Raw genomic sequence first — 24054 nt, 5'->3', positions numbered from 1 at the left:
GCCACACAATGTCAACAACAAACAACCTCCGCCTGCAGGGCCACACAATGTTAACAACAAACAACCTCCGCCTTCGCCTCCACCTGCAGGACCACACAACGTCAACAACAAACAACCTCCACCTGCAGGACTACACAACGTCAACAACAAACAACCTCCGCCTGCGCCTCCACCTGCAGGACTACACAACGTCAACAACAAACAACCTCCACCTGCAAGACCACACAACGTCAACAACAAACAACCTCCACCTTCGCCTCCACCTGCAGGACCACATAACAGACTCTCAGTGCTGGGACGGAACGGGGCGATACGGGGTAACCACCGGTTACAGTATTTTCTTTTTTGACTGTGGTATCAACTTCCAGCCGGTCCATCTCTCTCCCCCGCTGCTGCAGCATAGGAACTTTACTGTGAAAGAACTGGGTTTAGACTGGGACTTTACTGTGAAAGAACTGGGTTTAGACTGGGACTTTACTGTGAAAGAACTGGGTTTAGTCAGGAGAGACTCAGAGGTCAGAGGTTAGGAGAGACTAAAGAGAGTTAAAATGAAGGCGGGGTTATGATTGACACTGGTAAGTGATGTCATCAGGTGACAGTCGTTGGTGACCAACGAGGAAGTTGTGTTTCAGCTCAGGAGGCGGAGCTTCAGCTCAAGAGGCGGAGCTCTAGCTCAGGAGATGGAGCTGCAGCTCAGGAAGTGGAGCTTCAACCTTGAGTCTCGTTCTCTGTGAGACAGTGAAAACTTTTCTTGTGAACAGCAGTGTCCAGCTCCTGTCGAAGCTCCGCCCCTCCTGTTACTGAGAGGAGGAGATCCTGATGAAGCTCCGCCCCTCCTGTTACTGAGAGGAGGAGCTCCTGATGAAGCTCCGCCTCCTGTTACTGAGAGGAGGAGATCCTGATGAAGCTCCGCCTCCTGTTACTGAGAGGAGGAGCTCCTGATGAAGCTCCGCCCCTCCTGTTACTGAGAGGAGGAGATCCTGATGAAGCTCCGCCCCTCCTGTTACTGAGAGGAGGAGCTCCTGATGAAGCTCCGCCTCCTGTTACTGAGAGGAGGAGATCCTGATGAAGCTCCGCCCCTCCTGTTACTGAGAGGAGGAGATCCTGATGAAGCTCCGCCCCTCCTGTTACTGAGAGGAGGAGCTCCTGATGAAGCTCCGCCCCTCCTGTTACTGAGAGGAGGAGATCCTGATGAAGCTCCGCCTCTCCTGACCCAGTTCTGGTCCTGTTCTGGTCCTGTTCCCAGAGGTGCTGCAACGGGGTAGGCAACACAGGCTAGGGCCCTGAGCTGAAGGGGCCCCCGAGGGACGGCTATAATGTAACTGCTTTGAGAAGCTGCAACGACAGCGCATCGACAATCCCCCGCACGGGGCCCTTTCTGAGTATTCAGGGGCCCCCGACAGACGGCAGATATCAGCGAACCTCCCTAATGGGGCCCCACTACTACCCTGCATGAAGGTGTAGTCCCCCCCCCCCCCCGGGCACGAACCCTAACCCCCCCCCAGGACACTAACCCTAAACCCCCCCCGGACATGAACCCTAACCCCCCCCAGGACACTAACCCTAACCCCCCCCGGACATGAACCCTAACCCCCCCCCGAGGACACTAACCCTAACCCCCCCCCCCAGGACACTAACCCTAAACCCCCCCCGGACATGAACCCTAACCCCCCCCCCCAGGACACGAACCCTAACCCCCCCCCAGGACACTAACCCTAAACCCCCCCCAGGACACGAACCCTAACCCCCCCCCCAGGACACTAACCCTAACCCCCCCCCAGGACCCTAACCCTAAACCCCCCCCAGGACACGAACCCTAAACCCAGCCCAGGACACGAACCCTAACCCCCCCCAGGACACTAACCCTAACCCCCCCCAGAACCCTAACCCTAAACTCCCCCAAGACACTAACCCTAAACCCCCCCCAGGACACAAACCCTAAACCCAGCCCAGGACACTAACCCTAACCCCCCCCAGGACACTAACCCTAACCCCCCCCCAGAACCCTAACCCTAAACCCCCCCCAGGACACGAACGAAAAGAAAAACCAAGAACAGGATGAAAAGAAAACACGTTAGCGTGTGTACAGTGTGTTACATTTAAAAAAAGCTAGTCCCACTTAGTCCCAGTTAGTCCCCATTAGTCAGTTAGTGCCCGTTAGTCCCAGTTAGTCCCAGTTAGTGCCACTTAGTCCCAGTTAGTGCTCTTTAGTTCCAGCTAGGCCCTGTTAGTCCCAGTTAGTGCCCATTAGTCCCAGTTAGTCTCACTTAGTCCCAGTTAGTGCCCGTTAGTCCCAGTTAGTGCCACTTAGTCCCAGTTAGTCAGTTAGTGCCCGTTAGTCCCAGTTAGTGCCCTTTAGTTCCAGCTAGGCCCCGTTAGTCCCAGTTAGTGCCCATTAGTCCCAGTTAGTCTCACTTAGTCCCAGTTAGTGCCCGTTAGTCCCAGGTAGTCCCCGTTAGTGCCCATTAGTCTCAGTTTTTCCCAGTTAGTCCCAGTTTGTCCCAGCTAGTCCCACTTAGTCCCAGTTAGTCCCAGTTTGTCCCAGCTAGTCCCACTTAGTCCCAGCTAGTCCCAGGCACTTTGTCCCACACTCCCAGTCATCCACCACGAAGCAGAAAAGGTACCTGCACGTTTAAGTCTGTGTAAAGTGAATTCAGCCATTTTCTTCTAAAGACATTCATAAAGTGTGTATTTATGTATATATTTGACTGTGTGGTTAACAACACATATCTATTCTTACTTGACACCAATTGTAACTGCTTTATTTAAGAAGTAGTCCAGCATCGCTGACACAGTTTGTCAGAAGTTTTGTGTTCATACATTCAGAACTACACAGTAACTTAGTCCTTTGCTGACATGAGATTTTCTCCCACAATAAAGTATTTGTTGTCAAATGCTAAAACTGATACCAGCATCAATACTGCAGTTTAGTCTGGACTGTGGCTCATTTGTATTTAGAATTGAACCATAATATAGTAATATGCCTGAATCTTACATTAAATAAGACGTTAACGTGAAGTATTAAAGTTGTTTCTGCCCATGAATACTGCCCAGGTACTCCAGGTACTCTCAGATGTTGAGTATTTATCGTGTTGCACATTTCAGTTGCGTTTGTTTTTCTGGCATTTCTATATTGTGTATAAAGTTTGCATTCAGTTTAGATGGTTATGTTATTAACTATTTATTTTCTATGTTAATTATTTATTAAAGTATTTCTTTACTGATCCGTCGTCCTGGACTTCATTCCTCATCATTCTGGGGCCGGGAGGCCCCCTAGTCCTTCTTGCCGAGGGCCCCCAGGGGGTCTAGAAACGCCCCTGCCTGTTCCAGTCCTGTTCCAACCAGGTTCCGACCGGGTTCTGGCCCGGTTGTGGCCCGGTTATGACCCGGGTTCTGGTCCAGATCTGGCCCGGTTGTGGCCTGGCTGCCTGGCGGATGTCTCACCTGGACGTAGTCGTACTCACACCGGTACGAGGGCTCCAGGTGGAAGTGGCTGAAGACCAGGTGGAGGCAGAATCCAGGCGGAGCCGAGAGGTTCCAGCGCAGCTCCAGGTGGGGGGGGTACGGCTCCGGGAAGCCTGGGGACTGCAGACTGCCAAACATCCCGGGGCCCGGCTGCAGGTCCACCACCACCACGGGGGAAGTGGGCCCCAGGCGGCCCCCCATGGAGACCAGCAGGAAGCCCCCCGGGGACCCCAGGAGGCTCAGGGAGACCAGCAGGAGTCTAAGAGGGACAGATGTTGGGACCAGAGGTGACCATGAAGCCCCTCCCCCCTGAGCCCCGCAGTAGAACTATATAAAAACTGTGAACAGGATCAGCAGAAGTTCTTACCGGAAGTGCTGCGTCATGCTGAGGATCTGCTGAGTCACGTTTCTACTGCAGCGGATACAATGTCACAGACGTGACCACCTGCGTGTGTGACGTGATGACGTTGGGACCAGATGTTGCTCGACGATAACTAATGACGTAAGGCGCACCTGAGCGTGAAGTTTCACGTCGCGATGCAGCGCACAGTTCAATAGCGGCTGGCAGGGGGCGGGTCCTAAGTGACGTCAACATGTCAATGCATGCAGCGCAGAGTTCAACAGCCCCTGTGCCGCTGGCCGCGGCGCACGGGCGTGGCCGTCGTGACGTCATCACGTTTCGTCTGACGTCTTGTTTGAAATAAAATACAGTGGTGTAGAGAAACAAGATGAAAGAAGAATCACAGACATGAACTTCAGGGTTAACTCTGGTTTTCTCTTATGGAGGTAACTTCAGGATTAACTCTGGTTTTCTCTTATGGAGGTAACTTCAGGATTAACTCTGGTTTTCTCTTATGGAGGTAACTTCAGGATTAACTCTGGTTTTCTCTTATCAAGGTAACTTCAGGATTAACTCTGGTTTTCTCTTATCAAGGTAACTTCAGGATTAACTCTGGTTTTCTCTTATGGAGGTAACTTCAGGAGTAAATGTGGTTTTCTCTTATCCAGATAACTTCAGGATTAAATGTGGTTCTATTTTATCTAGGTAACTTCAGGATTAACTCTGGTTTTCTCTTATCAAGGTAATTTATGGAGTAAATGTGGTTTTCTCTTATCTAGATAACTTCAGGATTAACTCTGGTTTTCTCTTATCAAGGTAACTTCAGGATTAACTCTGGTTTTCTCTTATCAAGGTAACTTCAGGATTAACTCTGGTTTTCTGTTATCAAGGTAACTTCAGGATTAAATGTGGTTTTCTCTTATCAAGGTAACTTCAGGATTAAATCTGGTTTTCTCTTATCAAGGTAACTTCAGGATTAAATCTGGTTTTCTCTTATCAAGGTAAGTGCAGGATTAACTCTGGTTTTCTCTTATCTAGATAACTTCAGGATTAAATGTGGTTTTCGCTTATCAAGGTAACTTCAGGATTAACTCTGGTTTTCTCTTATGGAGATAATTTCAGGATTAAATGTGGTTTTCTCTTATCAAGGTAACTTCAGGATTAACTCTGGCTTTCTCTTATCAAGGTAACTTCAGGATTAACTCTGGTTTTCTGTTATCAAGGTAACTTCAGGATTAAATGTGGTTCTCTTTTATCTAGGTAACTTCAGGATTAACTCTGGTTTTCTCTTATCAAGGTAACTTCAGGATTAACTCTGGTTTTCTCTTATCAAGGTAACTTCAGGATTAACTCTGGTTTTCTCTTATCAAGGTAACTTCAGGATTAACTCTGGTTTTCTCTTATCAAGGTAACTTCAGGATTAAATGTGGTTTTCTCTTATCAAGGTAACTTCAGGATTAAATCTGGTTTTCTCTTATCAAGGTAACTTCAGGATTAAATCTGGTTTTCTCTTATCAAGGTAAGTGCAGGATTAACTCTGGTTTTCTCTTATCTAGATAACTTCAGGATTAAATGTGGTTTTCGCTTATCAAGGTAACTTCAGGATTAACTCTGGTTTTCTCTTATGGAGATAATTTCAGGATTAAATGTGGTTTTCTCTTATCAAGGTAACTTCTGGATTAACTCTGGTTTTCTCTTATCAAGGTAACTTCAGGATTAACTCTGGCTTTCTCTTATGGAGATAATTTCAGGATTAAATGTGGTTCTCTTTTATCAAGGTAACTTCAGGATTAACTCTGGTTTTCTCTTATGGAGATAATTTCAGGATTAAATGTGGTTCTCTTTTATCTAGGTAACTTCAGGATTAACTCTGGTTTTCTCTTATCAAGGTAACTTCAGGATTAACTCTGGTTTTCCTTACTATGAAGCTGGTTCACTTCTGACCTCCTGACCAATCAGATCCCTTGGAAAATGCCCCGCCCATTCTTAACTGATGGTGATTGGTGGGCGGGTTCAGCTCTGAGCTGCAGCAGAGAGGAGAGCAGAAAGTATCTAGAACAATCTTTTTGACAGAACCCAATAAATTCTGGTCTCTGAGCTTTGAAGGATGTTCTTGCTCTGGTTCTGGTCCTGGTTCTGGTTCTGGTTCTTGTTCTTGTTCAAGGTCTGTTTGGCTCCACAAGGGTTGATCTGGAATAATGAGCTTAATAATGCTGACGCTGACAGAACTGCAGAACCATGAATTAATGGAAGCAGAACTTCTCCTGTCGTCACGGTGATGAATTCATATTCCGTGTGCGTGTGTGCGTGTGTGTGCGTGTGCGTGCGTGTGTGTGCGTGTGTGTGTGTGCGTGCGTGTGTGTGCGTGGGTGTGTGTGTGTGTGTGTTTTGACCCCTCCCCCTCCAGTAACGGGAGATCTCGTTACCATGGTGACCCGCTGGTTGAGTGACGAAGGAGGAGACTTGATCCGGGACCTACTTTGGACCGGTACCGTGCGCGTGCACGCTGAGTCGACATGCCCAGCCGTCAGAAGCAGCTGCTGTTCTCCGTGTGCGCGCTCCTCGCCCTCGCCTGCGCGCTCACGGCCGCCGTGGCCACCGGCCTCCCGTTCTGGATCCGCGGGGCCGCGCTGTGCCGAACCGGGGCCGAGCTGGTCAACGCCACCGGAACCGAACTTGACCATTTCGTGGGCGAGCTGAGCTACGGGCTGTTCCAGGGCCGCAGGGTGAAGCAGTGCGGCCTGGGGGGGCGAACCTACCGGTTCTCCTGTGAGTACTGTCCGGTTCTCGTTCTGACTAGTTCTGATTAGTTCTGATTGGTCCTGCTGGTTCTGACAGGTTCTGCTGGTTCTGATTGGTTCTCCTGGTTCTCACTGGTTCTGCTGGTTCTCACTGGTTATGATTGGTTCTGCTGGTTCTGACTGGTTCTGATGGTTCTCACTGGTTCTGATGGTGCCGACTGTTTCTAATGGTTCTTCTGGTTCTGACTGGTTCTGCTGGTTCTGATCGCTTTTGACTGGTTCTGACTGTTTTTTACGGGTTCTGCTGGTGCTGGTTGTTTCTGACTGGTTCTGATCAGCTCTGATTGGTCCTGCCGGTTCTCACTGGTTCTGACTGGTTTGGCTGGTTCTGAATGGTTCTGCCTGGTTCTAATTAGTTCTGTTGGTTTTGATTGGTGCTCCACTCAGAGAGAGTGAGAGAGAGGGAGAGAGAGGGAGAGAGTGAGAGTGAGAGAGAGTGAGAGAGAGAGAGGGAGCATCAGAGCATCACTAACAGTTTCCGCCTGGTTGGATGTGAAGTGAAGCTCTTTGTTGTGTTCAGCTCAGCAGAGAACTGGGTCAGAACCAACAGTCAGACGGGTTCAGACCTGGGGGTACGGTATGGCAAAGTCCCTGCAAACCCAACCATGTAGGTTCCCACCACAGACAGTAGGGTTAAAATGTAGGCGGGGTTATGAGTGACGCTGGTAAGTGATGTCATCAGGTGACAGTAGTCGGTGACCAACGAGGAAGTTGTGTTGCAGCTCAGGAGGCGGAGCTCTCGCTCAGGAGGCGGAGCTTCAGCTGTGAGCGTTGTTCTCTGTGGGGGCTTTTCCACCAGAAAGAACCAGGTGCTAGTTCTGGTCCAGGGCCAGCCTTAGCACCAGTTCTTTGTCTTTCCACTTCCAAAGCTTCCGGCCTATCAGGGGCTAAATGGGTGCTAAACTGGCCCTACATCGTCGCTGGGCCAGAATAGGGCCAGAGCGGGTCCAAAGGGGGTCCAGAGCGGGGCCAGAGCGGAGCCTCACATATCATCAGCTGGGGGCGTAGGTATCGCTGGAGTTATGTGAGGGAAAGAGATAATAAATTGTTCCCTAAAGTTAATAATACGAGGGAACATGATAAGTTCCTCAAGTTAATAAAGTGAAGGAAGGAGATAAGTTGTTACCTGAAGTTAATGACACGAGGGAAGGAGATCATTTCAAGGCGATGGTGGAGCCGTGGTTCTAGAGCTGCAAAGCTCCTCCTGTCAGTCAGCTGGTGGATCTAGAACCTAGAACCAGTTCTTTTCAGGCTTTTCATGGTGACATCATTGTGACTAAGTTCACCTCCAGGTCTTGTTTGGCGTTCTGACCGCAGGCTGAGGTCTGCATGAGCAGCAGGGGGCGCTCCGCTAGGAGACGCTCTACAGAACTTCTTTCTAATGAAGCCAGACTTCTGGTTCCTCAGGAACTACTAAACAAACTACAAACTACTGGAAATGAAAGTTGGAGTTTTTAGAGCTAAAATGAGCCTTTTAATGGCTTCATGTGAAAGAGAACTTTAATCAGAGTGGTTACCTAGGTTACCATGGAAACGGCTGTAGAGCAGTTCTATCATTCTACACCTCCGTTCCTCCATGTTGAAGCTTTTGATTCAGACACGTCCAGAAATAAAGTGAAAGGAGCAGAAAGTCACTATGGAACGTCCAAGAACCATCAATAGAGCGACGAGGAGACTCAATGTCTTCCTGAGGTTCAGGTCAGACTAGTTGGAGCGACCCGGACCAAACCACTGGGACAGTCCGTCTCCTGGTTCCTGGATCCTGCCGGCGCTACGTTGGTGGAACCAGTGACGTACCACGTTCTGGAGTGACGCAATGACGTGGCTCTACTGGCTCCCTGACAATGGAAACCCAACCGCTTCTTTGGAGGTGCTCATTTAAGAACTGAACTAGAACCTGAACTACAACCTATACTAGAACCTGAACTAACACCTGAACTAGCACCTGAACTAGAACCTATACTAGAACCTGAACTAGCACCTGAACTAGAACCTAAACTAGAACCTGAACTAGCTCCTGAACTAGAACCTATACTAGAACCTGAACTAACACCTGAACTAGCACCTGAACTAGAACCTAAACTAGAACCTGAACTAGCTCCTGAACTAGAACCTATACTAGAACCTGAACTAGCACCTGAACTAGAACCTATACTAGAACCTGAAGTAACACCTGAACTAGCACCTGAACTAGAACCTATACTAGAACCTGAACTAGCACCTGAACTAGAACCTGAACTAGAACCTATACTAGAACTAGAACCTGCACTAGTACCTGAACTAGCTCCTGAACTAGAACCTATACTAGAACCTGAACTAGAACCTAAACTAGAACCTGAACTAGCACCTGAACTAGAACCTATACTAGCACCTAAACTAGAACCTGAACTAGCACCTGAACTAGAACCTATACTAGCACCTGAACTAGAACCTATACTAGAACCTGAACTAACACCTGAACTAGAACCTAAACTAGAACCTGAACTAGCACGTGAACTAGAACCTATACTAGCACCTAAACTAGCACCTAAACTAGCACCTGAACTAGCTCCTGAACTAGAACCTGAACTAGAACCTCTACTAGAACCTATACGGTGGTAACTTCACCACTGAACACGTACTGCTGGTTGCACATAAAGATGTATTGTCTGTGTTTCCTCATATGGCTGCAGCTCCTCCCTTTCCACTGGGCCGACCCTGTAACAGAAGGGTTTTAACCTGGGACAGGGCTGGGTCCTTCTCGGTCCACTTCCTGGTCCACTTCCTGGTTCACTTCCTGATCTGGCATGCTGTGATAGGGGTGTCAGTCAGCTTCTCCAAAGCAAAGACAGTTTCTGGCATCACATATGGTGCAGGCGTTTCTGGTAAGAGCATCAGGGACGCAGAGCATCAGGGACGCAGAGCATCAGGGACGCAGAGCATCAGCATTTGCGTTATTTTTACCTGCCCTGTACTGGATAGTGTACTGGATAGTGTACTGGACAGTGTACTGGACAATGTCCTGGATAGTGTACTGGACAGTGTACTGGACAATGTCCTGGACAGTGTACTGGATAGTGTACTGGACAGTGTACTGGACAGTGTACTGGTAAGCCGACAATGTGAGAGCCCAACGCTGGATCCTGGCTGATGCTATCGGTGGGACACCTTTGTTGTCATTAAACAGACTCATCAGTGGTTTATGGTCTGTCAGGTCTGTCAGGTCTGTCAGGTCTGTCAGGTCTGTCAGGACTAAACGTTCTACCATAGAGGTTCTGGTGGAAACGCTTCACCACAAACCCCACAGCTGGACCCTCCTTGTCTCATGGTGGCCAGCCTCCTGGATGCAAAGGTTCCTCAGCACCACCCTCCAGTAGGTGGAGGCGTCACAGGGCGGAGTGATCACGTTATCAGGGTCAAAATGAAGAAGCAGCTTTGCAGACTGGAGGCCGTCTCTTGTTCCTCACCCCACTTCCAGTGTTCTTGTGCAGCAGCCTATGCAGTGGGGACAAAACTCTGGAGACATCAGGCAGGAACCTGCCGTAGTATTTAACCATGTCCAGGAAAGATCGGCGCTCCTGGACCCCTGAATGGCCCTCACTTTGTCTTCTACTGGGCAGATGTCCTCAGCTGTCACACTGGAAGCCATGAACACGCTCCTGCTCTGTTTCAGTCTTAACCCCGCCTCCTCAGCACCTGCTCCAGCTCAGCCAGAGGCTCCGCCTCCTCAGCACCTGCTCCAGCTCAGCCAGAGGCTCCGCCTCCTCAGCACCTGCTCCAGCTCAGCCAGAGGCTCCGCCTCCTCAGCACCTGCTCCAGCTCAGCCAGAGGCTCCGCCTCCTCAGCACCTGCTCCAGCTCAGCCAGAGGCTCCGCCTCCTCAGCACCTGCTCCAGCTCAGCCAGAGGCTCCGCCTCCTCAGCACCTGTGACCAGAATATCGTCCAGATACACAGCCACATGCGGAATGTCCTGCAACAGAGTGTCCATGGTTCTTTGGAAAATAGCAGGACGTGATGCCAGTCCCAACACCAGCCCTGGTTGATGGAGACATGTTGCTTTGTCCTCGTCCAGGAGCAGTTGCTGATAAGCCTGGCACATGTCGAGTTTCGTAAACTGCTTCCCTCCTGCCAGCGCAGCAGAGGTCCTCCACCCTTGGCAATGGGCACTCAGCCTCTCTGGAGACCTGGTTTACTGGAAGTTTATAGTCTCCACAAGTTCTGTCCGTCCTGTCCTCCTTCAACACAGCGGGACACCTGGAAAACTGGACATGTTCAATAATACCCAGCTGCTGGAGGCGTTCCAACTCCTCCACCTCTTTACATGTCATGGCGTAGGGCACTGGCCCCAGCTGCTGGAGGCGTTCCAACTCCTCCACCTTACATGTCATGGCTTTAAGGTCCCAGCTCATCTCTGAAACCTTCATTGTACTTCTGCAGAATAGTGTCCATGGTGGCCGTCCATCCAGTGGGTCCGTCCACTGGGTCCGTCCACTGGGTCTGTCCACTGGGTCCGTCCACTGGGTCCGTCCACTGGGTCCATCCACTGGGTCCATCCACTGGGTCCGTACTGGATTTCTTGCCAGTTGAAGTTTTCAGAGCCAATCACGGCCCAAAAGACTGGGTCCGGTCGGGAATGTCCCCCTGACCGCTGGCAGGTGTCCTCACTAATGACCGATGCTGTAGCTTCTGAGTCCATTTCAAACCTAATGTCCTGGCCTCCGACTCTGATGGTGGTGTAGTAGGGCTCTGGTGGTTCCCCATCCACCCCCTCCACCCCCTCCTCCACTCCAAACATGTTAGAGGCACAAACGTCCTCCTCCACCATGTCCTCCAGGTGGTGTGTGTCAGCGGGCTGGAAGTTGCCCTGTTTATGGAGGCTTTTCTCTTTTGGCCCAGTGGCAGATACCCCTGCTGAATGGACAGTCCTTTGCATAATGTGTCCCCCCACAATGAAAACATTCCACCCGCTCTGGACTTCTAACAGACCGTGTCTCTCCAGACCTGGTCCACATTCCCCATCTGAAAACCTCTGGCGTTGATATCAGCCAGCTCCATACCTTGAGAGATTTCCAGGACTTTCTTGAAAGTCAAAGGTGGTGTTTCTCCTAGCAGGCGGTGCCGTATGGCGTCATTACTGATGCCACATCATCCAACCCCCCCACAGTCACCACCTCACTGAAGGCTTGGGATTGTGGTGATTACTCACGAGTTGGACCAGTTCATCATGTGGAATCTCCCCTGGTTTCTGTGGTGAGTCTGTACGTCTTCGTCCCACACACTCAGGACAATAGAGCGCTTCTCCTCCGTCATCCCATCAGCCAGGAACCAGTGTCCAAATCTGTCCTCATACTCCGTCCCGTCCTCGCTCGCCTCCACAAATTCTCCAACAGTCCCAAACGTAACCATTCAACCGTTTGTCCTGGTGGAAAAGCCCTAACAGTGAACAGCAGCTCCTGCTGAAGCTCCGCCCCTCCTGTTACTGAGAGGAGCGTCTGAACCTGGTCTGAACACCAGGGGGCAGTGCAGCACCACATTTCAATAAACCACTTCACTGAACAAGCAGTGAGCACAAAGCGGCGGATGAGAACAACGAAGGTTTTACACGGCGGAGATATTTAGATATTTCTGCTTGTAGAGACACACGATTGTCACTGACCAATCAGCAGACGGCTGCGTTGTAGCTCCGCCTACAATGGTAACTGTTGGTTTCTTCGGTAGCACGGAACCCGTCCTGCCCCGGTACTAACAATCCAGTGGAACCGCGGCTCTAGAACCTTCTGCTTAGGGTGGAGCAGTGTGTTGTTGGGTAGAGTAGTGCAGGTGGAGCAGTGTGTTTTTTGGTGGAGCAGTTGAGGTGGAGCAGTGTGTTGTTGGGTGGAGCAGTTGAGGTGGAGCAGGCTGTTGTTTGGTGGAACAGTGTGGGAGGATGACCAGTGTTTCCTCCATCAGTCTTCCCAGACCTCCTGACTTCCATCCCAGTAGGACTGCACGTCTCCGTCATCTTCTTCTGTGGTGCTGAGGTCGTCTTGTCCTCCACCACCGCCGGCTTCTTCTTCTTCAACGCCTTCGGCCGCCCGTACCGGACGCTGCAAGGCCCCATGGGACTTTACCTGTGGACGCTGCTCAGCGGTGAGAAGTGAGAGGGTGGAGTTAGCAGCAGAGAGGGTGGAGTTAGCAGCAGACAGGGTGGAGATAGCACTAGAGAGGGTGTAGTTAGCACTAGAGAGTGTGGAGTTAGCAGCAGAGAGGGTGGAGTTAGCAGCAGAGAGGGTGGAGTTAGCACTAGAGAGGGTGGAGTTAGCACTAGAGGGGGTGGAGTTAGCAGCAGAGATGGTGTAGTTAGCAGCAGAGAGGGCGGAGTTGGCACTAGAGGGGGTGGAATTAGCAGCAGAGAGGGTGGAGTTAGCAGCAGAGAGGGTGGAGTTAGCAGCAGAGAGGGTGTAGTGAGCAGCAGAGAGGGTGGAGTTAGCAGCAGAGAGGGTGGAGTTAGCACTAGAGGGGGTGGAGTTAGCAGCAGAGAGGGTGTGGTTAGCACTAGAGAGGGTGCAGTTAGCACTAGAGGGTGGAGTTAGCACTAGAGGGTGGAGTTAGCAGCAGAGAGGGTGGAGTTAGCAGCAGAGAGGGTGTAGTTAGCACTAGAGGGGGTGGAGTTAGCACTAGAGAGGGTGGAGTTAGCAGCAGAGAGGGTGTAGTTAGCAGCAGAGAGGGTGGAGTTAGCACTAGAGAGGGTGGAGTTAGCAGCAGAGAGGGTGTAGTTAGCACTAGAGAGGGTGGAGTTAGCAGCAGAGAGGGTGGAGTTAGCAGCAGAGAGGGTGGAGTTAGCACTAGAGAGGGTGGAGTTAGCACTAGAGGGGGTGGAGTTAGCAGCATAGAGGGTGGAGTTAGCAGCATAGAGGGTGGAGTTAGCACTAGAGGGGGTGGAGTTAGCAGCATAGAGGGTGGAGTTAGCACTAGAGGGGGTGGAGTTAGCAGCATATAGGGTGGAGTTAGCACTAGAGGGGGTGGAGTTAGCAGCATAGAGGGCGGAGTTAGCAGCAGAGAGGGTGGAGTTAGCAGCAGAGAGGGTGGAGTTAGCAGCAGAGAGGGTGGAGTTAGCACTAGAGAGGGTGGAGTTAGCAATAGAGGGGGTGGAGTTAGCAGCATAGAGGGTGGAGTTAGCAGCAGAGAGGGTGGAGTTAGCAGCAGAGAGGGTGGAGTTAGCACTAGAGGGGGTGGAGTTAGCAGCATAGAGGGTGGAGTTAGCAGCATAGAGGGTGGAGTTAGCAGCAGAGAGGGCGGAGTTAGCAGCAGAGAGGGTGGAGTTAGCACAAGAGAGGGCGGAGTTAGCAGCAGAGAGGGTGGAGTTAACAGCTCTCTCACCCCCCCACCCCCCGTCTGTGTGCAGGTGTTAGCAGCGGGCTGGTCGTCGTGCTATTTGCTGCCGAGGTGAAGCTCCACCGTCTGTCTCAGAGAATCTCCAACTTCCAGGAGCTTCACTTCCTGTTCCAGACGCACGCGGAGCGCTACGACCGCTGCTACTGGCTCTTCCTCCTCGTCTTTCTTCTCCACGGGCTCAACGTCATCCTCATCCGCCTGGCGGGGGTCGCCCTGCCCCTACCCCGCCACAAGGAGGCTACGCAGGGCGGGGGGGCCGACCTCATGTACTGAGGAGGGGAGGGATGGGGGGGCACCTCAGGTACTGGGGGGTGTACCGGGTGGTGGGCGGGTGTACTGAGTGGTGGGGGGTGTACTGGGGGGGTAGTGGGGAGGTGTACAGGGGGAAGGGGGGTGGGGGGGAGGTACGAGGGAGGTGTACTGGGGGTGGGGGGGTTGGGGGGGTACGAGGGAGGTGTACTGGGGGGGGGGTATTTTCCCACTTAAAATAAAAGCAGTTTCCGTAGAAACAAGCTTTTATTTTCTTCATGTCCAGAATGAAACACCTGGTCCTGGTCTACACGGTCCTGGTCTACACAGTCCTGGTCTACAGGGTTCTGCTCTACACATTCCTGGTCCTGGTCTACAGGGTTCTGCTCTACACATTCCTGGTCCTGGTCTACACATTCCTGGTCCTGGTCTACAGGGTTCTGTTCTACACATTCCTGGTCCTGGTCTACACAGTCCTGGTCTACAGGGTTCTGCTCTACACATTCCTGGTCCTGGTTTACACAGTCCTGGTCCTGGTCTACACAGTCCTGGCCTACAGGGTCTTGGTTCCCACAATCCTGGTCCTGTCTGGTCTACACAGTCCTCTACAGGGTCCAGGTCTCTGCGATGACTCAGCAGAAATATTTCTAAAAACATTTGTCAAAGATCAATAAATATATTGACATTATTACTGTGTGTGTGTGTGTGTGTGTGTGTGTGTGTGTGTGTGTGTGTGTGTGTGTGTGTGTGTGTGTGTGTGTGTGTGTGTGTGTGTGTGTGTGTGTGTGTGTGTGTGTGTGTGTGTGTTGCTGAGGTTGACTGGTGACCAGTGATGCCAGTAATGAGTTACTTACTAACTTAGTTACTCTAATATAACCACTTTAGTCAGTAACACATAATCTAACGCGTTACTCTTTCTAAGCCAGTAATCACATTACAGTTACTTCTCCAAGTCACTGTGCGTTACTATTGTAGAGTTACTATCGTAGTGTTACTATTATAAAGTTAATATTGTAGAGGTACTATTGTAGTTACTATTGTCGAGTTACTTTCATGTTACTATTGTAGAGTTACTATTGTAGAATTACTTTCATGTTACTATTGTAGAATTACTATTGTAGAATTACTTTCATGTTACTATTGTAGAGTTACTATTGTAGAATTACTATTGTAGAGTTATTTTCATGTTACTATTGTAGAGTTACTATCGTAGAGTTACTATTGCTATTGTAGAGTTACTATTGTAGAATTACTATTGTAGAATTACTTTCATGTTACTATTGTAGAGTTACTATTGTAGAGTTACTATTGTAGAATTACTATTGTAGAATTACTATTGTAGAATTACTTTCATGTTACTATTGTAGAGTTACTATCGTAGAGTTACTATTGTAGAGTTATTTTCATGTTACTATTGTAGAGTTACTATTGCTATTGTAGAGTTACTATCGTAGAGTTACTATTGTAGAGTTATTTTCATGTTACTATTGTAGAGTTACTATTGCTATTGTAGAGTTACGATTGTAGAATTACTATTGTCGAATTACTTTCATGTTAATATTGTAGAGGTACTATTGTAGTGTTACTATTGTAGAATTACTTTCATGTTACGATTGTAGAGTTACTATTGTAGAATTACTTTCATGTTACTATTGTCGAGTTACTATTGTATAGTTACTATTGTAGAATTACTATTGTCGAATTACTTTCATGTTACTATTGTCGAGTTACTATCGTAGAGTTACTATTGCTATTGTGGAGTTACTATTGTAGTGTTACTTTTGTAGAATTACTATTGTCGAGTTACTTTCATGTTACTATTGTAGTGTTACTTTTGTAGAATTACTATTGTCGAGTTACTTTCATGTTACTATTGTGGAGTTACTATTGTAGAGTTACTATTGTAGAATTACTATTGTCGAGTTACTATCGTAGAGTTACTATTGCTATTGTAGAGTTACTATTGTAGAATTACTATTATCTAATTACTTTCATGTTAATATTGTAGAGGTACTATTGTAGTGTTATTATTGTAGAATTACTATCGTAGTGTTACTATTGTAGAGTTACTTTCATGTTACTATTGTCGAGTTACTATCGTAGAGTTACTATTGCTATTGTAGAGTTACTATTGTAGTGTTATTTTTGTAGAATTACTATTGTCGAGTTACTTTCATGTTACTATTGGAGAGTTACTATTGTAGTGTTACTTTTGTCGAATTACTATTGTCGAGTTACTTTCATGTTACTATTGTAGTTACTATTGTAGAATTACTATTGTCGAGTTAATTTCATGTTACTATGGTAGAGTTACTTTTATGTTACTATTGTAGAGTTACTATTGTAGTGTTACTTTTGTAGGATTACTATTGTGGAGTTACTTTCATGTTACTATTGTAGAGTTACTATTATGTTAATATTGTAGTGTTAGTATTGTAGTTACTATTGTAGAGTTACTATTGTCAAATTACTTTCATGTTACTATTGTAGAGTTCCTATTGTAGCGTCACTATTGAAGAGTTACTATTATGTTAATATTGTAGAGTTACTATCGTAGTGTTACTTTTATAAAGTTAATATTGCAGAGGTACTATTGTAGTTACTATTGTCGAGTTACTATTGTAGAGTTTCTATTGTAGGGTTCCTATTGTAGAGTTCCTATTGTAGAGTTACCATGGATCCAGTGGTTGTCATGGAGACACTCTACTGTAGTTTATGAAGTTTTTATTTTCAACACTGTGCACATGTTGCCGAGCAACAAGCTTCAAACACACAAAGAGCTGTTTCCATGGCAATAGTGTCTTCATTTGCTGACTACATTTCCCAGAATGCCTCTGAAATGTCAACAAATCGAACATCACCCCTCCAACAAGCCCCGCCCCCCGTCCAGTGCAGCAGTGGTGCATCATGGGAGTCCAACCTGAAGCTCCTGCAGCTCCTTCAGCAGCTGGGCCTCCTTCTGCATCTTCTCCAGCTGCACAGTGAACACATGAACCAGTGAACACATGAACCAGTGAACACATGAACCAGTGACTGAACCAGTGAACACATGAACCAGTGAACACATGAACCAGTGACTGAACCAGTGAACACATGAACCAGTGAACACATGAACCAGTGACTGAACCAGTGAACCAGTGACTGAACCAGTGAACACATGAACCAGTGACTGAACCAGTGAACACATGAACCAGTGAACACATGAACCAGTGACTGAACCAGTGAACACATGATGAATAGATTGAGTTAATGAATGACTGAATGAACAGATGAATGTGTGAATAAATGAGTGGGCGACTTGAAAAGTTGATAATGAATGAGTAAATGGCTGAATAAAGAGCTGAAGGGGTGAGTGAATGAATGAAGGGGTGAGTGGATGAATGAAGGGGTGAGTGAATGAATGAAGGGGTGAGTGGATGAATGAAGGGGTGAGTGGATGAATGAAGGGGTGAGTGGATGAATGAAGGGGTGAGTGAATGAATGAAGGGGTGAGTGGATGAATGAAGGGGTGAGTGGATGAAGGGGGGGGTGAGTGGATGAAGGGGTGAGTGGATGAATGAAGGGGTGAGTGGATGAAGGGGTGAGTGAATGAATGAAGGGGTGAGTGAATGAAGGGGGGGTGAGTGGATGAAGGGGGGGTGAGTGGATGAAGGGGTGAGTGGATGAAGGGGTGAGTGGATGAATGAAGGGGTGAGTGGATGAAGGGGTGAGTGAATGAATGAAGGGGTGAGTGGATGAAGGGGGGGTGAGTGGATGAAGGGGGGGTGAGTGGATGAAGGGGTGAGTGAATGAAGGGGTGAGTGGATGAATGAAGGGGTGAGTGGATGAAGGGGGGGTGAGTGGATGAAGGGGGGGTGAATGAATGAAGGGGTGAGTGAATGAATGAAGGGGTGAGTGGATGAAGGGGTGAGTGGATGAAGGGGTGAGTGACCTGGTTCTTCTGAAGGACCTTCCCGGACTCCTGCTGCTCCTTCAGCTCCTCGATGGCTTTCAGCTTCTGGAACAGAAACAAGGACTCTGACCAATCACAGCGCAGGACCAGCCCACAGGGGGCGGGGTCACTGTTCTGCTTTAGTTCTGGTTCTGTTCCTGTTCTTCTCTGGTTCTGCTTCTGTTCTTCTGTGATTCTGTTCCTGTTCTGCTCTGGTTCTGGTCCTGTTCTTCTCTGGTTCTGGTCCTGTTCTGATCGGGTTCTACTTCTGCTCTTCTCTGATTCGGTTCCTGTTCTATTCTGGTTCTGTTCTTCTCCGATTCTGTTCCTGTTCTTCTCTGGTTCTATTCTGGTTCTTCTCTGGTACCGTTCTGGTTCTGTTCTTCTCTGGTTCTGTTCCTGTTCTTATCTGACTGTTCCTGTTCTATTCTGCTCTAGTTCTATTCCTGTTCGGTTCTGGTTCTGTTCAGGTTCCTCACCTTCTTTAAGTTCTTCATCTTCTTGTCCATCTCTGGGTCACCACTGCTTGGCTCTGATTGGCTGTTGCTGATGGGGGCGGGGTCAGAGGGAGGGTCAGGTTTGATGTCCTGCAGGAACAGAGTCAAAGTTCTCACTGCAGAACCTGCAATAGGTTCTGAACCCAGCAGGTTCTAAGAACAGACAGTTAGAGGTTAGAGGCTCTACCGGTGGAAGTTCTATGTGAAGGCTCTAGCAGCAGACAGGTGGAGGCTCTACGGTTGGAGGCTCTAGCAGCAGACAGGTGGAGGCTGTATGGTTGGAGGCTCTAGCAGCAGACAGGTGGAGGCTGTATGGTTGGAGGCTCTAGCAGCAGACAGGTGGAGGCTCTACGGTTGGAGGCTCTAGCAGCAGACAGGTGGAGGCTGTATGGTTCTTCTTCCGGCTCACACCGAAGGCGGTTGCTTCTCTCGTCTGTCCTCTCTCGTCTTCCCTGCTCGCTGCTCTTGTCTTAAATGTCTCATGTCAGAATCTAACTAGAACCTGTCTTTACATCTGAACCGAAAAGGAACCATGGAACTGATCAGCTGGTCTCTCAATACAATCCACCAAATCAGGCTATGGACAGCCCACATGTCCCGATGGGACGTTTGCTACCGGATACACGTTGGACTCCTGGGACAGCTGGAGGTCCGTGTGTCTGTCCATTCTTTCCATGGAGGACGTGGAAGACCTGTACATAATGGATTGATGAGAACAGGTCTGCTGCTGATTGGAGCTGCTGGGTTCCTGATCTAAAGAGGAGAAGACGCTGGCAGCTGCATTGGGACGGCTGACAATCGTCCCTGAGGGACAGCAGGACTTTGAACCCTCACACTCATGTGATAAACCAACTCAGAGGACGCAGGACGGGACTCTTCAACCTTTAGGAGGAATGGAAACCAACGTGGAGAAGTTCAGAGCTCTGCTGGAACCCTAGAAAATGGCCACAGATTAGGAGCAGCATGGAGACCAGAGACTGAAGGACGAGAGACAGACGAAGACGTCCTGACCCAAAACAAATCTGATGTCCATTCAGATTCCCTGAGACGTCCAGACGCTGAAGGCTGGACTGTCTTTCTATTTCTCCTGGAGGTGGACGTTAGAACGGAGACTCTGTCCTTCCCTGATGTCTCCTCACACCCGTCCCACTGGGAACTTGTCTCTGACCAGGACTATCTGACCGTCTCATGACACCAGATGTTGGACTGACACTGCAGAGAGAAGCAAGGGTTCTGCGTCACCACCTCCGATGGCCCCTCCCCTCCTCCACAGAGAGACAGGTGGAGGAGGGGAGCTGAGCGCCTATGAGAGGCTGTACGCTCCACCCCCCCACCCCCACCCCCCGATTCCACTGGGTCCTCCGTCCTCCCTCAGTCTGCTGCTCTCCTCACCTCCTCTTCTCTCTCTCTCCCTCAAGCTTTGCATACAATTTCGTTGTACCTGTACTTGTACTTGTACTCGTACCTGTACTTGTACTTGTACTTGTACAATGACAATGAAGTTTGATAGATTGACTGAAAGATTGGAGGCTCTAGCAGCAGCCAGGTGGAGGCTATGGGTGGAGGTTCTAACCTGCTTGGCAGCCTTCTTGGCTTCTCGTTTCCTCTGGTTCTTCAGAGCAGCCCTGGACGGCGTCCTGTCGGCGGAGGCTCCTGGGCGGAGGTCCTGCGGGGGCTCGTCTTCATGCTGCCGGAGAAACAAACATTAACGTTCCACATCACATAAAAAGAACCGAACCGTTAAACGTTTGCGTGCGAACCCACCAGTTTGGCGCCGGCGGTAGCCGGCAGGTGTCGGAGGGCAGGCGGGCGGTAGGCCTGAGTGGGCGGAGCCTGTGTGGAGCCCAGCCGGGTGGGCGGGGCCTGGCAGGTGACCGGCCGCTCGGGGAAGACACCGGCGGGGAACGGTTGCCAGGCGACCTCCCACAGCTCGGCGCCGGGCGCGGCGGCCCAGGTGTGCAGCACGGAGCCGGTGTAGTGCCAGATCTTAAAGCCGTTACTGACCCGCAGCCGCGGCGAGCAGGTCGCCGTCACCACGTGCTCGCCGTCCGGACACCAGGAGAAGTGGGTGGAGTCTGCAGCCTGAGGTTTGGACACCTGAAGGAGACGGTGAAACCCGTGAGGGCTCAAGAACTGAGGCTGCGGCGCCGCCCGTCGCTCTACTCACCTGCTTGAACTTCTTCACGTCCCAGACCTCCATCTGCCCGTGAAGGTTCCCGAAGCCCGCCAGGACCAGGAGGTGACCCTGAGGACTGAGACGGCGAGGTCAGAGGTCAAAGGTCAGAGCCCGGACTGGGCTGCCGAGTTCAGTCAGTACCTGTAGTATGCGGCGTTTCGAGGTCCCGTCCCGAAATCGAACACGGCGTCACACTTGAGGTTAAAGACGGTGGCTTTAGCCGGCATGAAGCCGTAGACCACGCAGAACTCTGAGGACGACGGACTCCACGCCACGTCGTAGATAGGACCGCCTTTAGCTGCTCCATACCACAGGGGTCAGAGGTCAGAGAGGTCAGAGGTCAGAGGTCAGAGGTGATGGGGATACTCACGGAGTTGGACTGCTGCCGTCTCTCCGTTCACGGCGAGGTAATGCAGCGTCTGCTCGCCGTAGTACGAAGCTCCGCTTTTATCCACCTCAGTGCTCGCCGTCACCAAAACTGCCGACGCTGCAGGGTAGAGACTCTCGTCAGTTGCAGATCCAGAGCTCCAACCACCCAGAGCTCCAGATCCAGAGCTCCAACCACCCAGAGCTCCAGCTCCAGAGCTCCAACCACCCAGAGCTCCAGATCCAGAGCTCCAGATCCAGAGCTCCAGATCCAGAGCTCCAACCACCCAGAGCTCCAGATCCAGAGCTCCAACCACCCAGAGCTCCAGATCCAGAGCTCCAACCACCCAGAGCTCCAACCACCCAGAGCTCCAGATCCAGAGCTCCAACCACCCAGAGCTCCAGATCCAGAGCTCCAGATCCAGAGCTCCAACCACCCAGAGCTCCAGATCCAGAGCTCCAGATCCAGAGCTCCAACCACCCAGAGACTCAGACCTTTGCGGTTCCACTGCATACAGACTCGGTCAGCCTTGAAGAAGCTCTTGTTAGCGAGCGCTGCCGTCGGACCACCAAGAGCCGGATACTGATAGAGCCGCACGAAGGACGGAGCGCCTTTACTGCCTGGCACGTAGACAGACACCTGCAGGGGGGGGGGGGGGGGGGGGGTTAGGGGAGGGCTGGGGGTATCAGTATGTGTATGGCAGTCGGGGGGGGGGGGGGGGGGGGGGTCCTCACCTTACTGGGCTGAACTCCAGGAGACAATGAAAAGCTGGAAACCTTCTGCATGTGAAGCTTGTTGGCAATTTGACCTGAAGAGAAGAAGACGAGGATGAGGAGGAAGAGAAGGAGGAAGAGAAGGAAGAAGAGTAAGAGAAGGACGACGAGTAGGAAGAGGAAGATGAGGAGGAAGAGGAGGACAAGGAGGAAGAGGAGGATGAAGAAGAAGAGGAGGAAGAGAAGGAGGAAGAGGAGGAGGATGAGGAAGATGATGCCTTCTTACTGAAGTCGTTCTTCTCATAGAAGTGCAGCTCATTGTTGACACTCCTCACACAAATCTTCTCGTCTTCAGACCAGCTGGGACACCTGAGGACGACAGCCGCCCAATCAGAGCCAGGCAGGCACATGACCGACTAATCAGAGCGAGCATGCTGAGTCAGCGCTCACCAGGACTCCACCTTCTTCTGGAACAGACATTTGATGAGTTGTCCACTGGAAACGTCCCACAGCTGGAGGTTAGCGTCTCCCTGAGGAGCGTCCGGACCCTCTGAAACCCAAAGAGTGAGGCGTCTAGAACGAGCTGTCCTAGAGTGAGACGTTCTAGAGAGAGGTGTGCTAGAGTGAAATGTCTTCGAGTGGGTCATTCTAGAGTGAGGCGTCCTAGAGTGAGGCGTCCTAGAATGGGGGGGTCCTAGAGACAAACGTCCTAGAGACAAACGTCCTAGAGTGAGGCGTCCTAGAGTGAAATGTCCTACAGTGGGTCATTCTAGAATGAGGCGTCCTAGAGTGAGACATCCTAGCGTGTCTTACTGGTGTACGGTTGCCAGGTAACCAGGATCTTGCCAAGAGGAGAGAAGTCCAACAGAACCGTCTTGGGGAGATCAAAATTCATCATCTCGGAACCGTCCACAGTCTTCACCACCGAGACCCTGGGTGGGGGGGTAGAGGGGTTATAGGGTGTAGGATGGGTAGAGGGGTCATGGGGGGTTTGATGGGTAGAGGGGTTATAGGGGGTAGGATGGGTAGAGGGGTCATGGGGGGTTGGATGGGTAGAGGGGTTATATGGGGTAGGATGGGTAGAGGGGTTATATGGGTAGAGGGGTCATGGGGGGTTGGATGGGTAGAGGGGTTATAGGGGTAGGATGGGTAGAGGGGTTATAGGGGTAGGATGGGTAGAGGGGTTATAGGGGGTAGGATGGGTAGAGGGGTCATGGGGGGGGGGGGTTTGATGGGTAGAGGGGTTATAGGGGGTAGAATGGGTAGAGGGGTCATGGGGGGGGGGGGTTGGATGGGTAGAGGGGTTATATGGGTAGAGGGGTCATGGGGGGTTGGATGGGTAGAGGGGTTATAGGGGGTAGGATGGGTAGAGGGGTTATAGGGGGTAGGATGGGTAGAGGGGTCATGGAGGGGTTAGGGTCGGGAGGGGTGTCAGACTTTGTGTTCAGAAAAGTGGTTAGTGACCAAAGGATGAATGAAGACGCACTTTTGTCCGTTACACCAGGCAAACAGCGCCCCCTCTGTACTGAAGGTCAAACACCTGCTGACCCGAGAGTCCCTGAAACACACACACACACACACACACACACACACACACACACACACACACACACACACACACACACACACACACACAGGGTGTGAACAGAGGGGGAGTTCCAAACATCAAAGCAGTTGTAGCTTTTTATTTGTTCACCTCTGGAAGGCTGCATGCTGCTCACACTGAGGGGGTCCACAGAGCAGAGACGTCCCGTCAGATCCTCGCACTGGAACACACACACACACACACACACACACACACACACACACACACACACACACACACACACACACACACACACACACACACACACACACACACACACACACACACACACACACACACACACACACACACACACACACACACACACACACACACACACGACTGTTTTCTTCTTGCTGCAGGTTTACACTGCTGGGTGGAGCTTAAAACAGATCCCCCCCACACACACACACACACACCACGCTCGCGCGCAGTACTCGGGTGCTGCTGTCGCGTCTTCCGGTGAAGGGAGAGAGAAAAGAGAGAGTGATGGAGTTACCTGCTAATAGCGGGATGGGGGGCGCCATGTTTCCAACAACCGGAAGCCAGAGGGCAGGGTTAAGCGACGTCAACGCGG

At 50.4% G+C, this 24054-nt stretch overlaps 3 protein-coding genes across 3 annotated transcripts in view; 1 reads left to right on the top strand and 2 right to left on the bottom strand.

The window, feature by feature from the left end:
• The window catches only part of masp1 (MBL associated serine protease 1), a 45703-nt gene extending 41648 nt beyond the window's left edge, over nucleotides 1-4055 (bottom strand). The window contains exons 1-2 of the mRNA XM_080494149.1: nucleotides 3833-4055; nucleotides 3445-3724 (exon numbers count right to left, since the gene is read on the bottom strand). Of these exons, the coding sequence (XP_080350275.1) occupies nucleotides 3445-3724; nucleotides 3833-3849 (297 nt within the window). The 5' untranslated portion in view covers nucleotides 3850-4055. The remainder of the gene's footprint in view (nucleotides 1-3444; nucleotides 3725-3832) is intronic.
• A 2155-nt stretch (nucleotides 4056-6210) lies between these two features.
• clrn1 (clarin 1) lies at nucleotides 6211-14895 on the top strand. The gene is made up of 4 exons (XM_080494152.1): nucleotides 6211-6574; nucleotides 12535-12714; nucleotides 13970-14260; nucleotides 14495-14895. Exons 1-3 carry the CDS (start codon nucleotides 6322-6324, stop codon nucleotides 14230-14232), a joined length of 696 nt encoding a protein of 231 aa, XP_080350278.1. The 5' UTR covers nucleotides 6211-6321; the 3' UTR covers nucleotides 14233-14260; nucleotides 14495-14895.
• A 2021-nt stretch (nucleotides 14896-16916) lies between these two features.
• On the bottom strand, nucleotides 16917-24048 carry eif2a (eukaryotic translation initiation factor 2A). Its single transcript, XM_080494161.1, has 16 exons — nucleotides 23977-24048; nucleotides 23589-23658; nucleotides 23379-23450; nucleotides 22706-22824; nucleotides 22343-22442; nucleotides 22179-22261; nucleotides 21914-21987; nucleotides 21674-21818; nucleotides 21183-21299; nucleotides 20954-21110; nucleotides 20804-20888; nucleotides 20401-20733; nucleotides 20210-20323; nucleotides 18619-18726; nucleotides 18140-18205; nucleotides 16917-17182 (listed from the first exon to the last, which is right to left on the bottom strand). The coding sequence occupies exons 1-16, from the start codon at nucleotides 24002-24004 to the stop codon at nucleotides 17114-17116; spliced, it is 1740 nt and encodes a 579-aa protein (XP_080350287.1). The 5' UTR covers nucleotides 24005-24048; the 3' UTR covers nucleotides 16917-17113.
• Between the last annotated feature and the right edge of the window lie 6 nt (nucleotides 24049-24054).

This window comes from Lipophrys pholis (genome assembly GCF_963383615.2).
Source record: "Lipophrys pholis genome assembly, contig: SCAFFOLD_59, whole genome shotgun sequence".
In the NCBI taxonomy this organism is placed as follows: domain Eukaryota; kingdom Metazoa; phylum Chordata; class Actinopteri; order Blenniiformes; family Blenniidae; genus Lipophrys; species Lipophrys pholis.
Note: the sequence above shows the minus strand (reverse complement) of the source record. Positions and strands in the feature narration are given on the sequence as shown.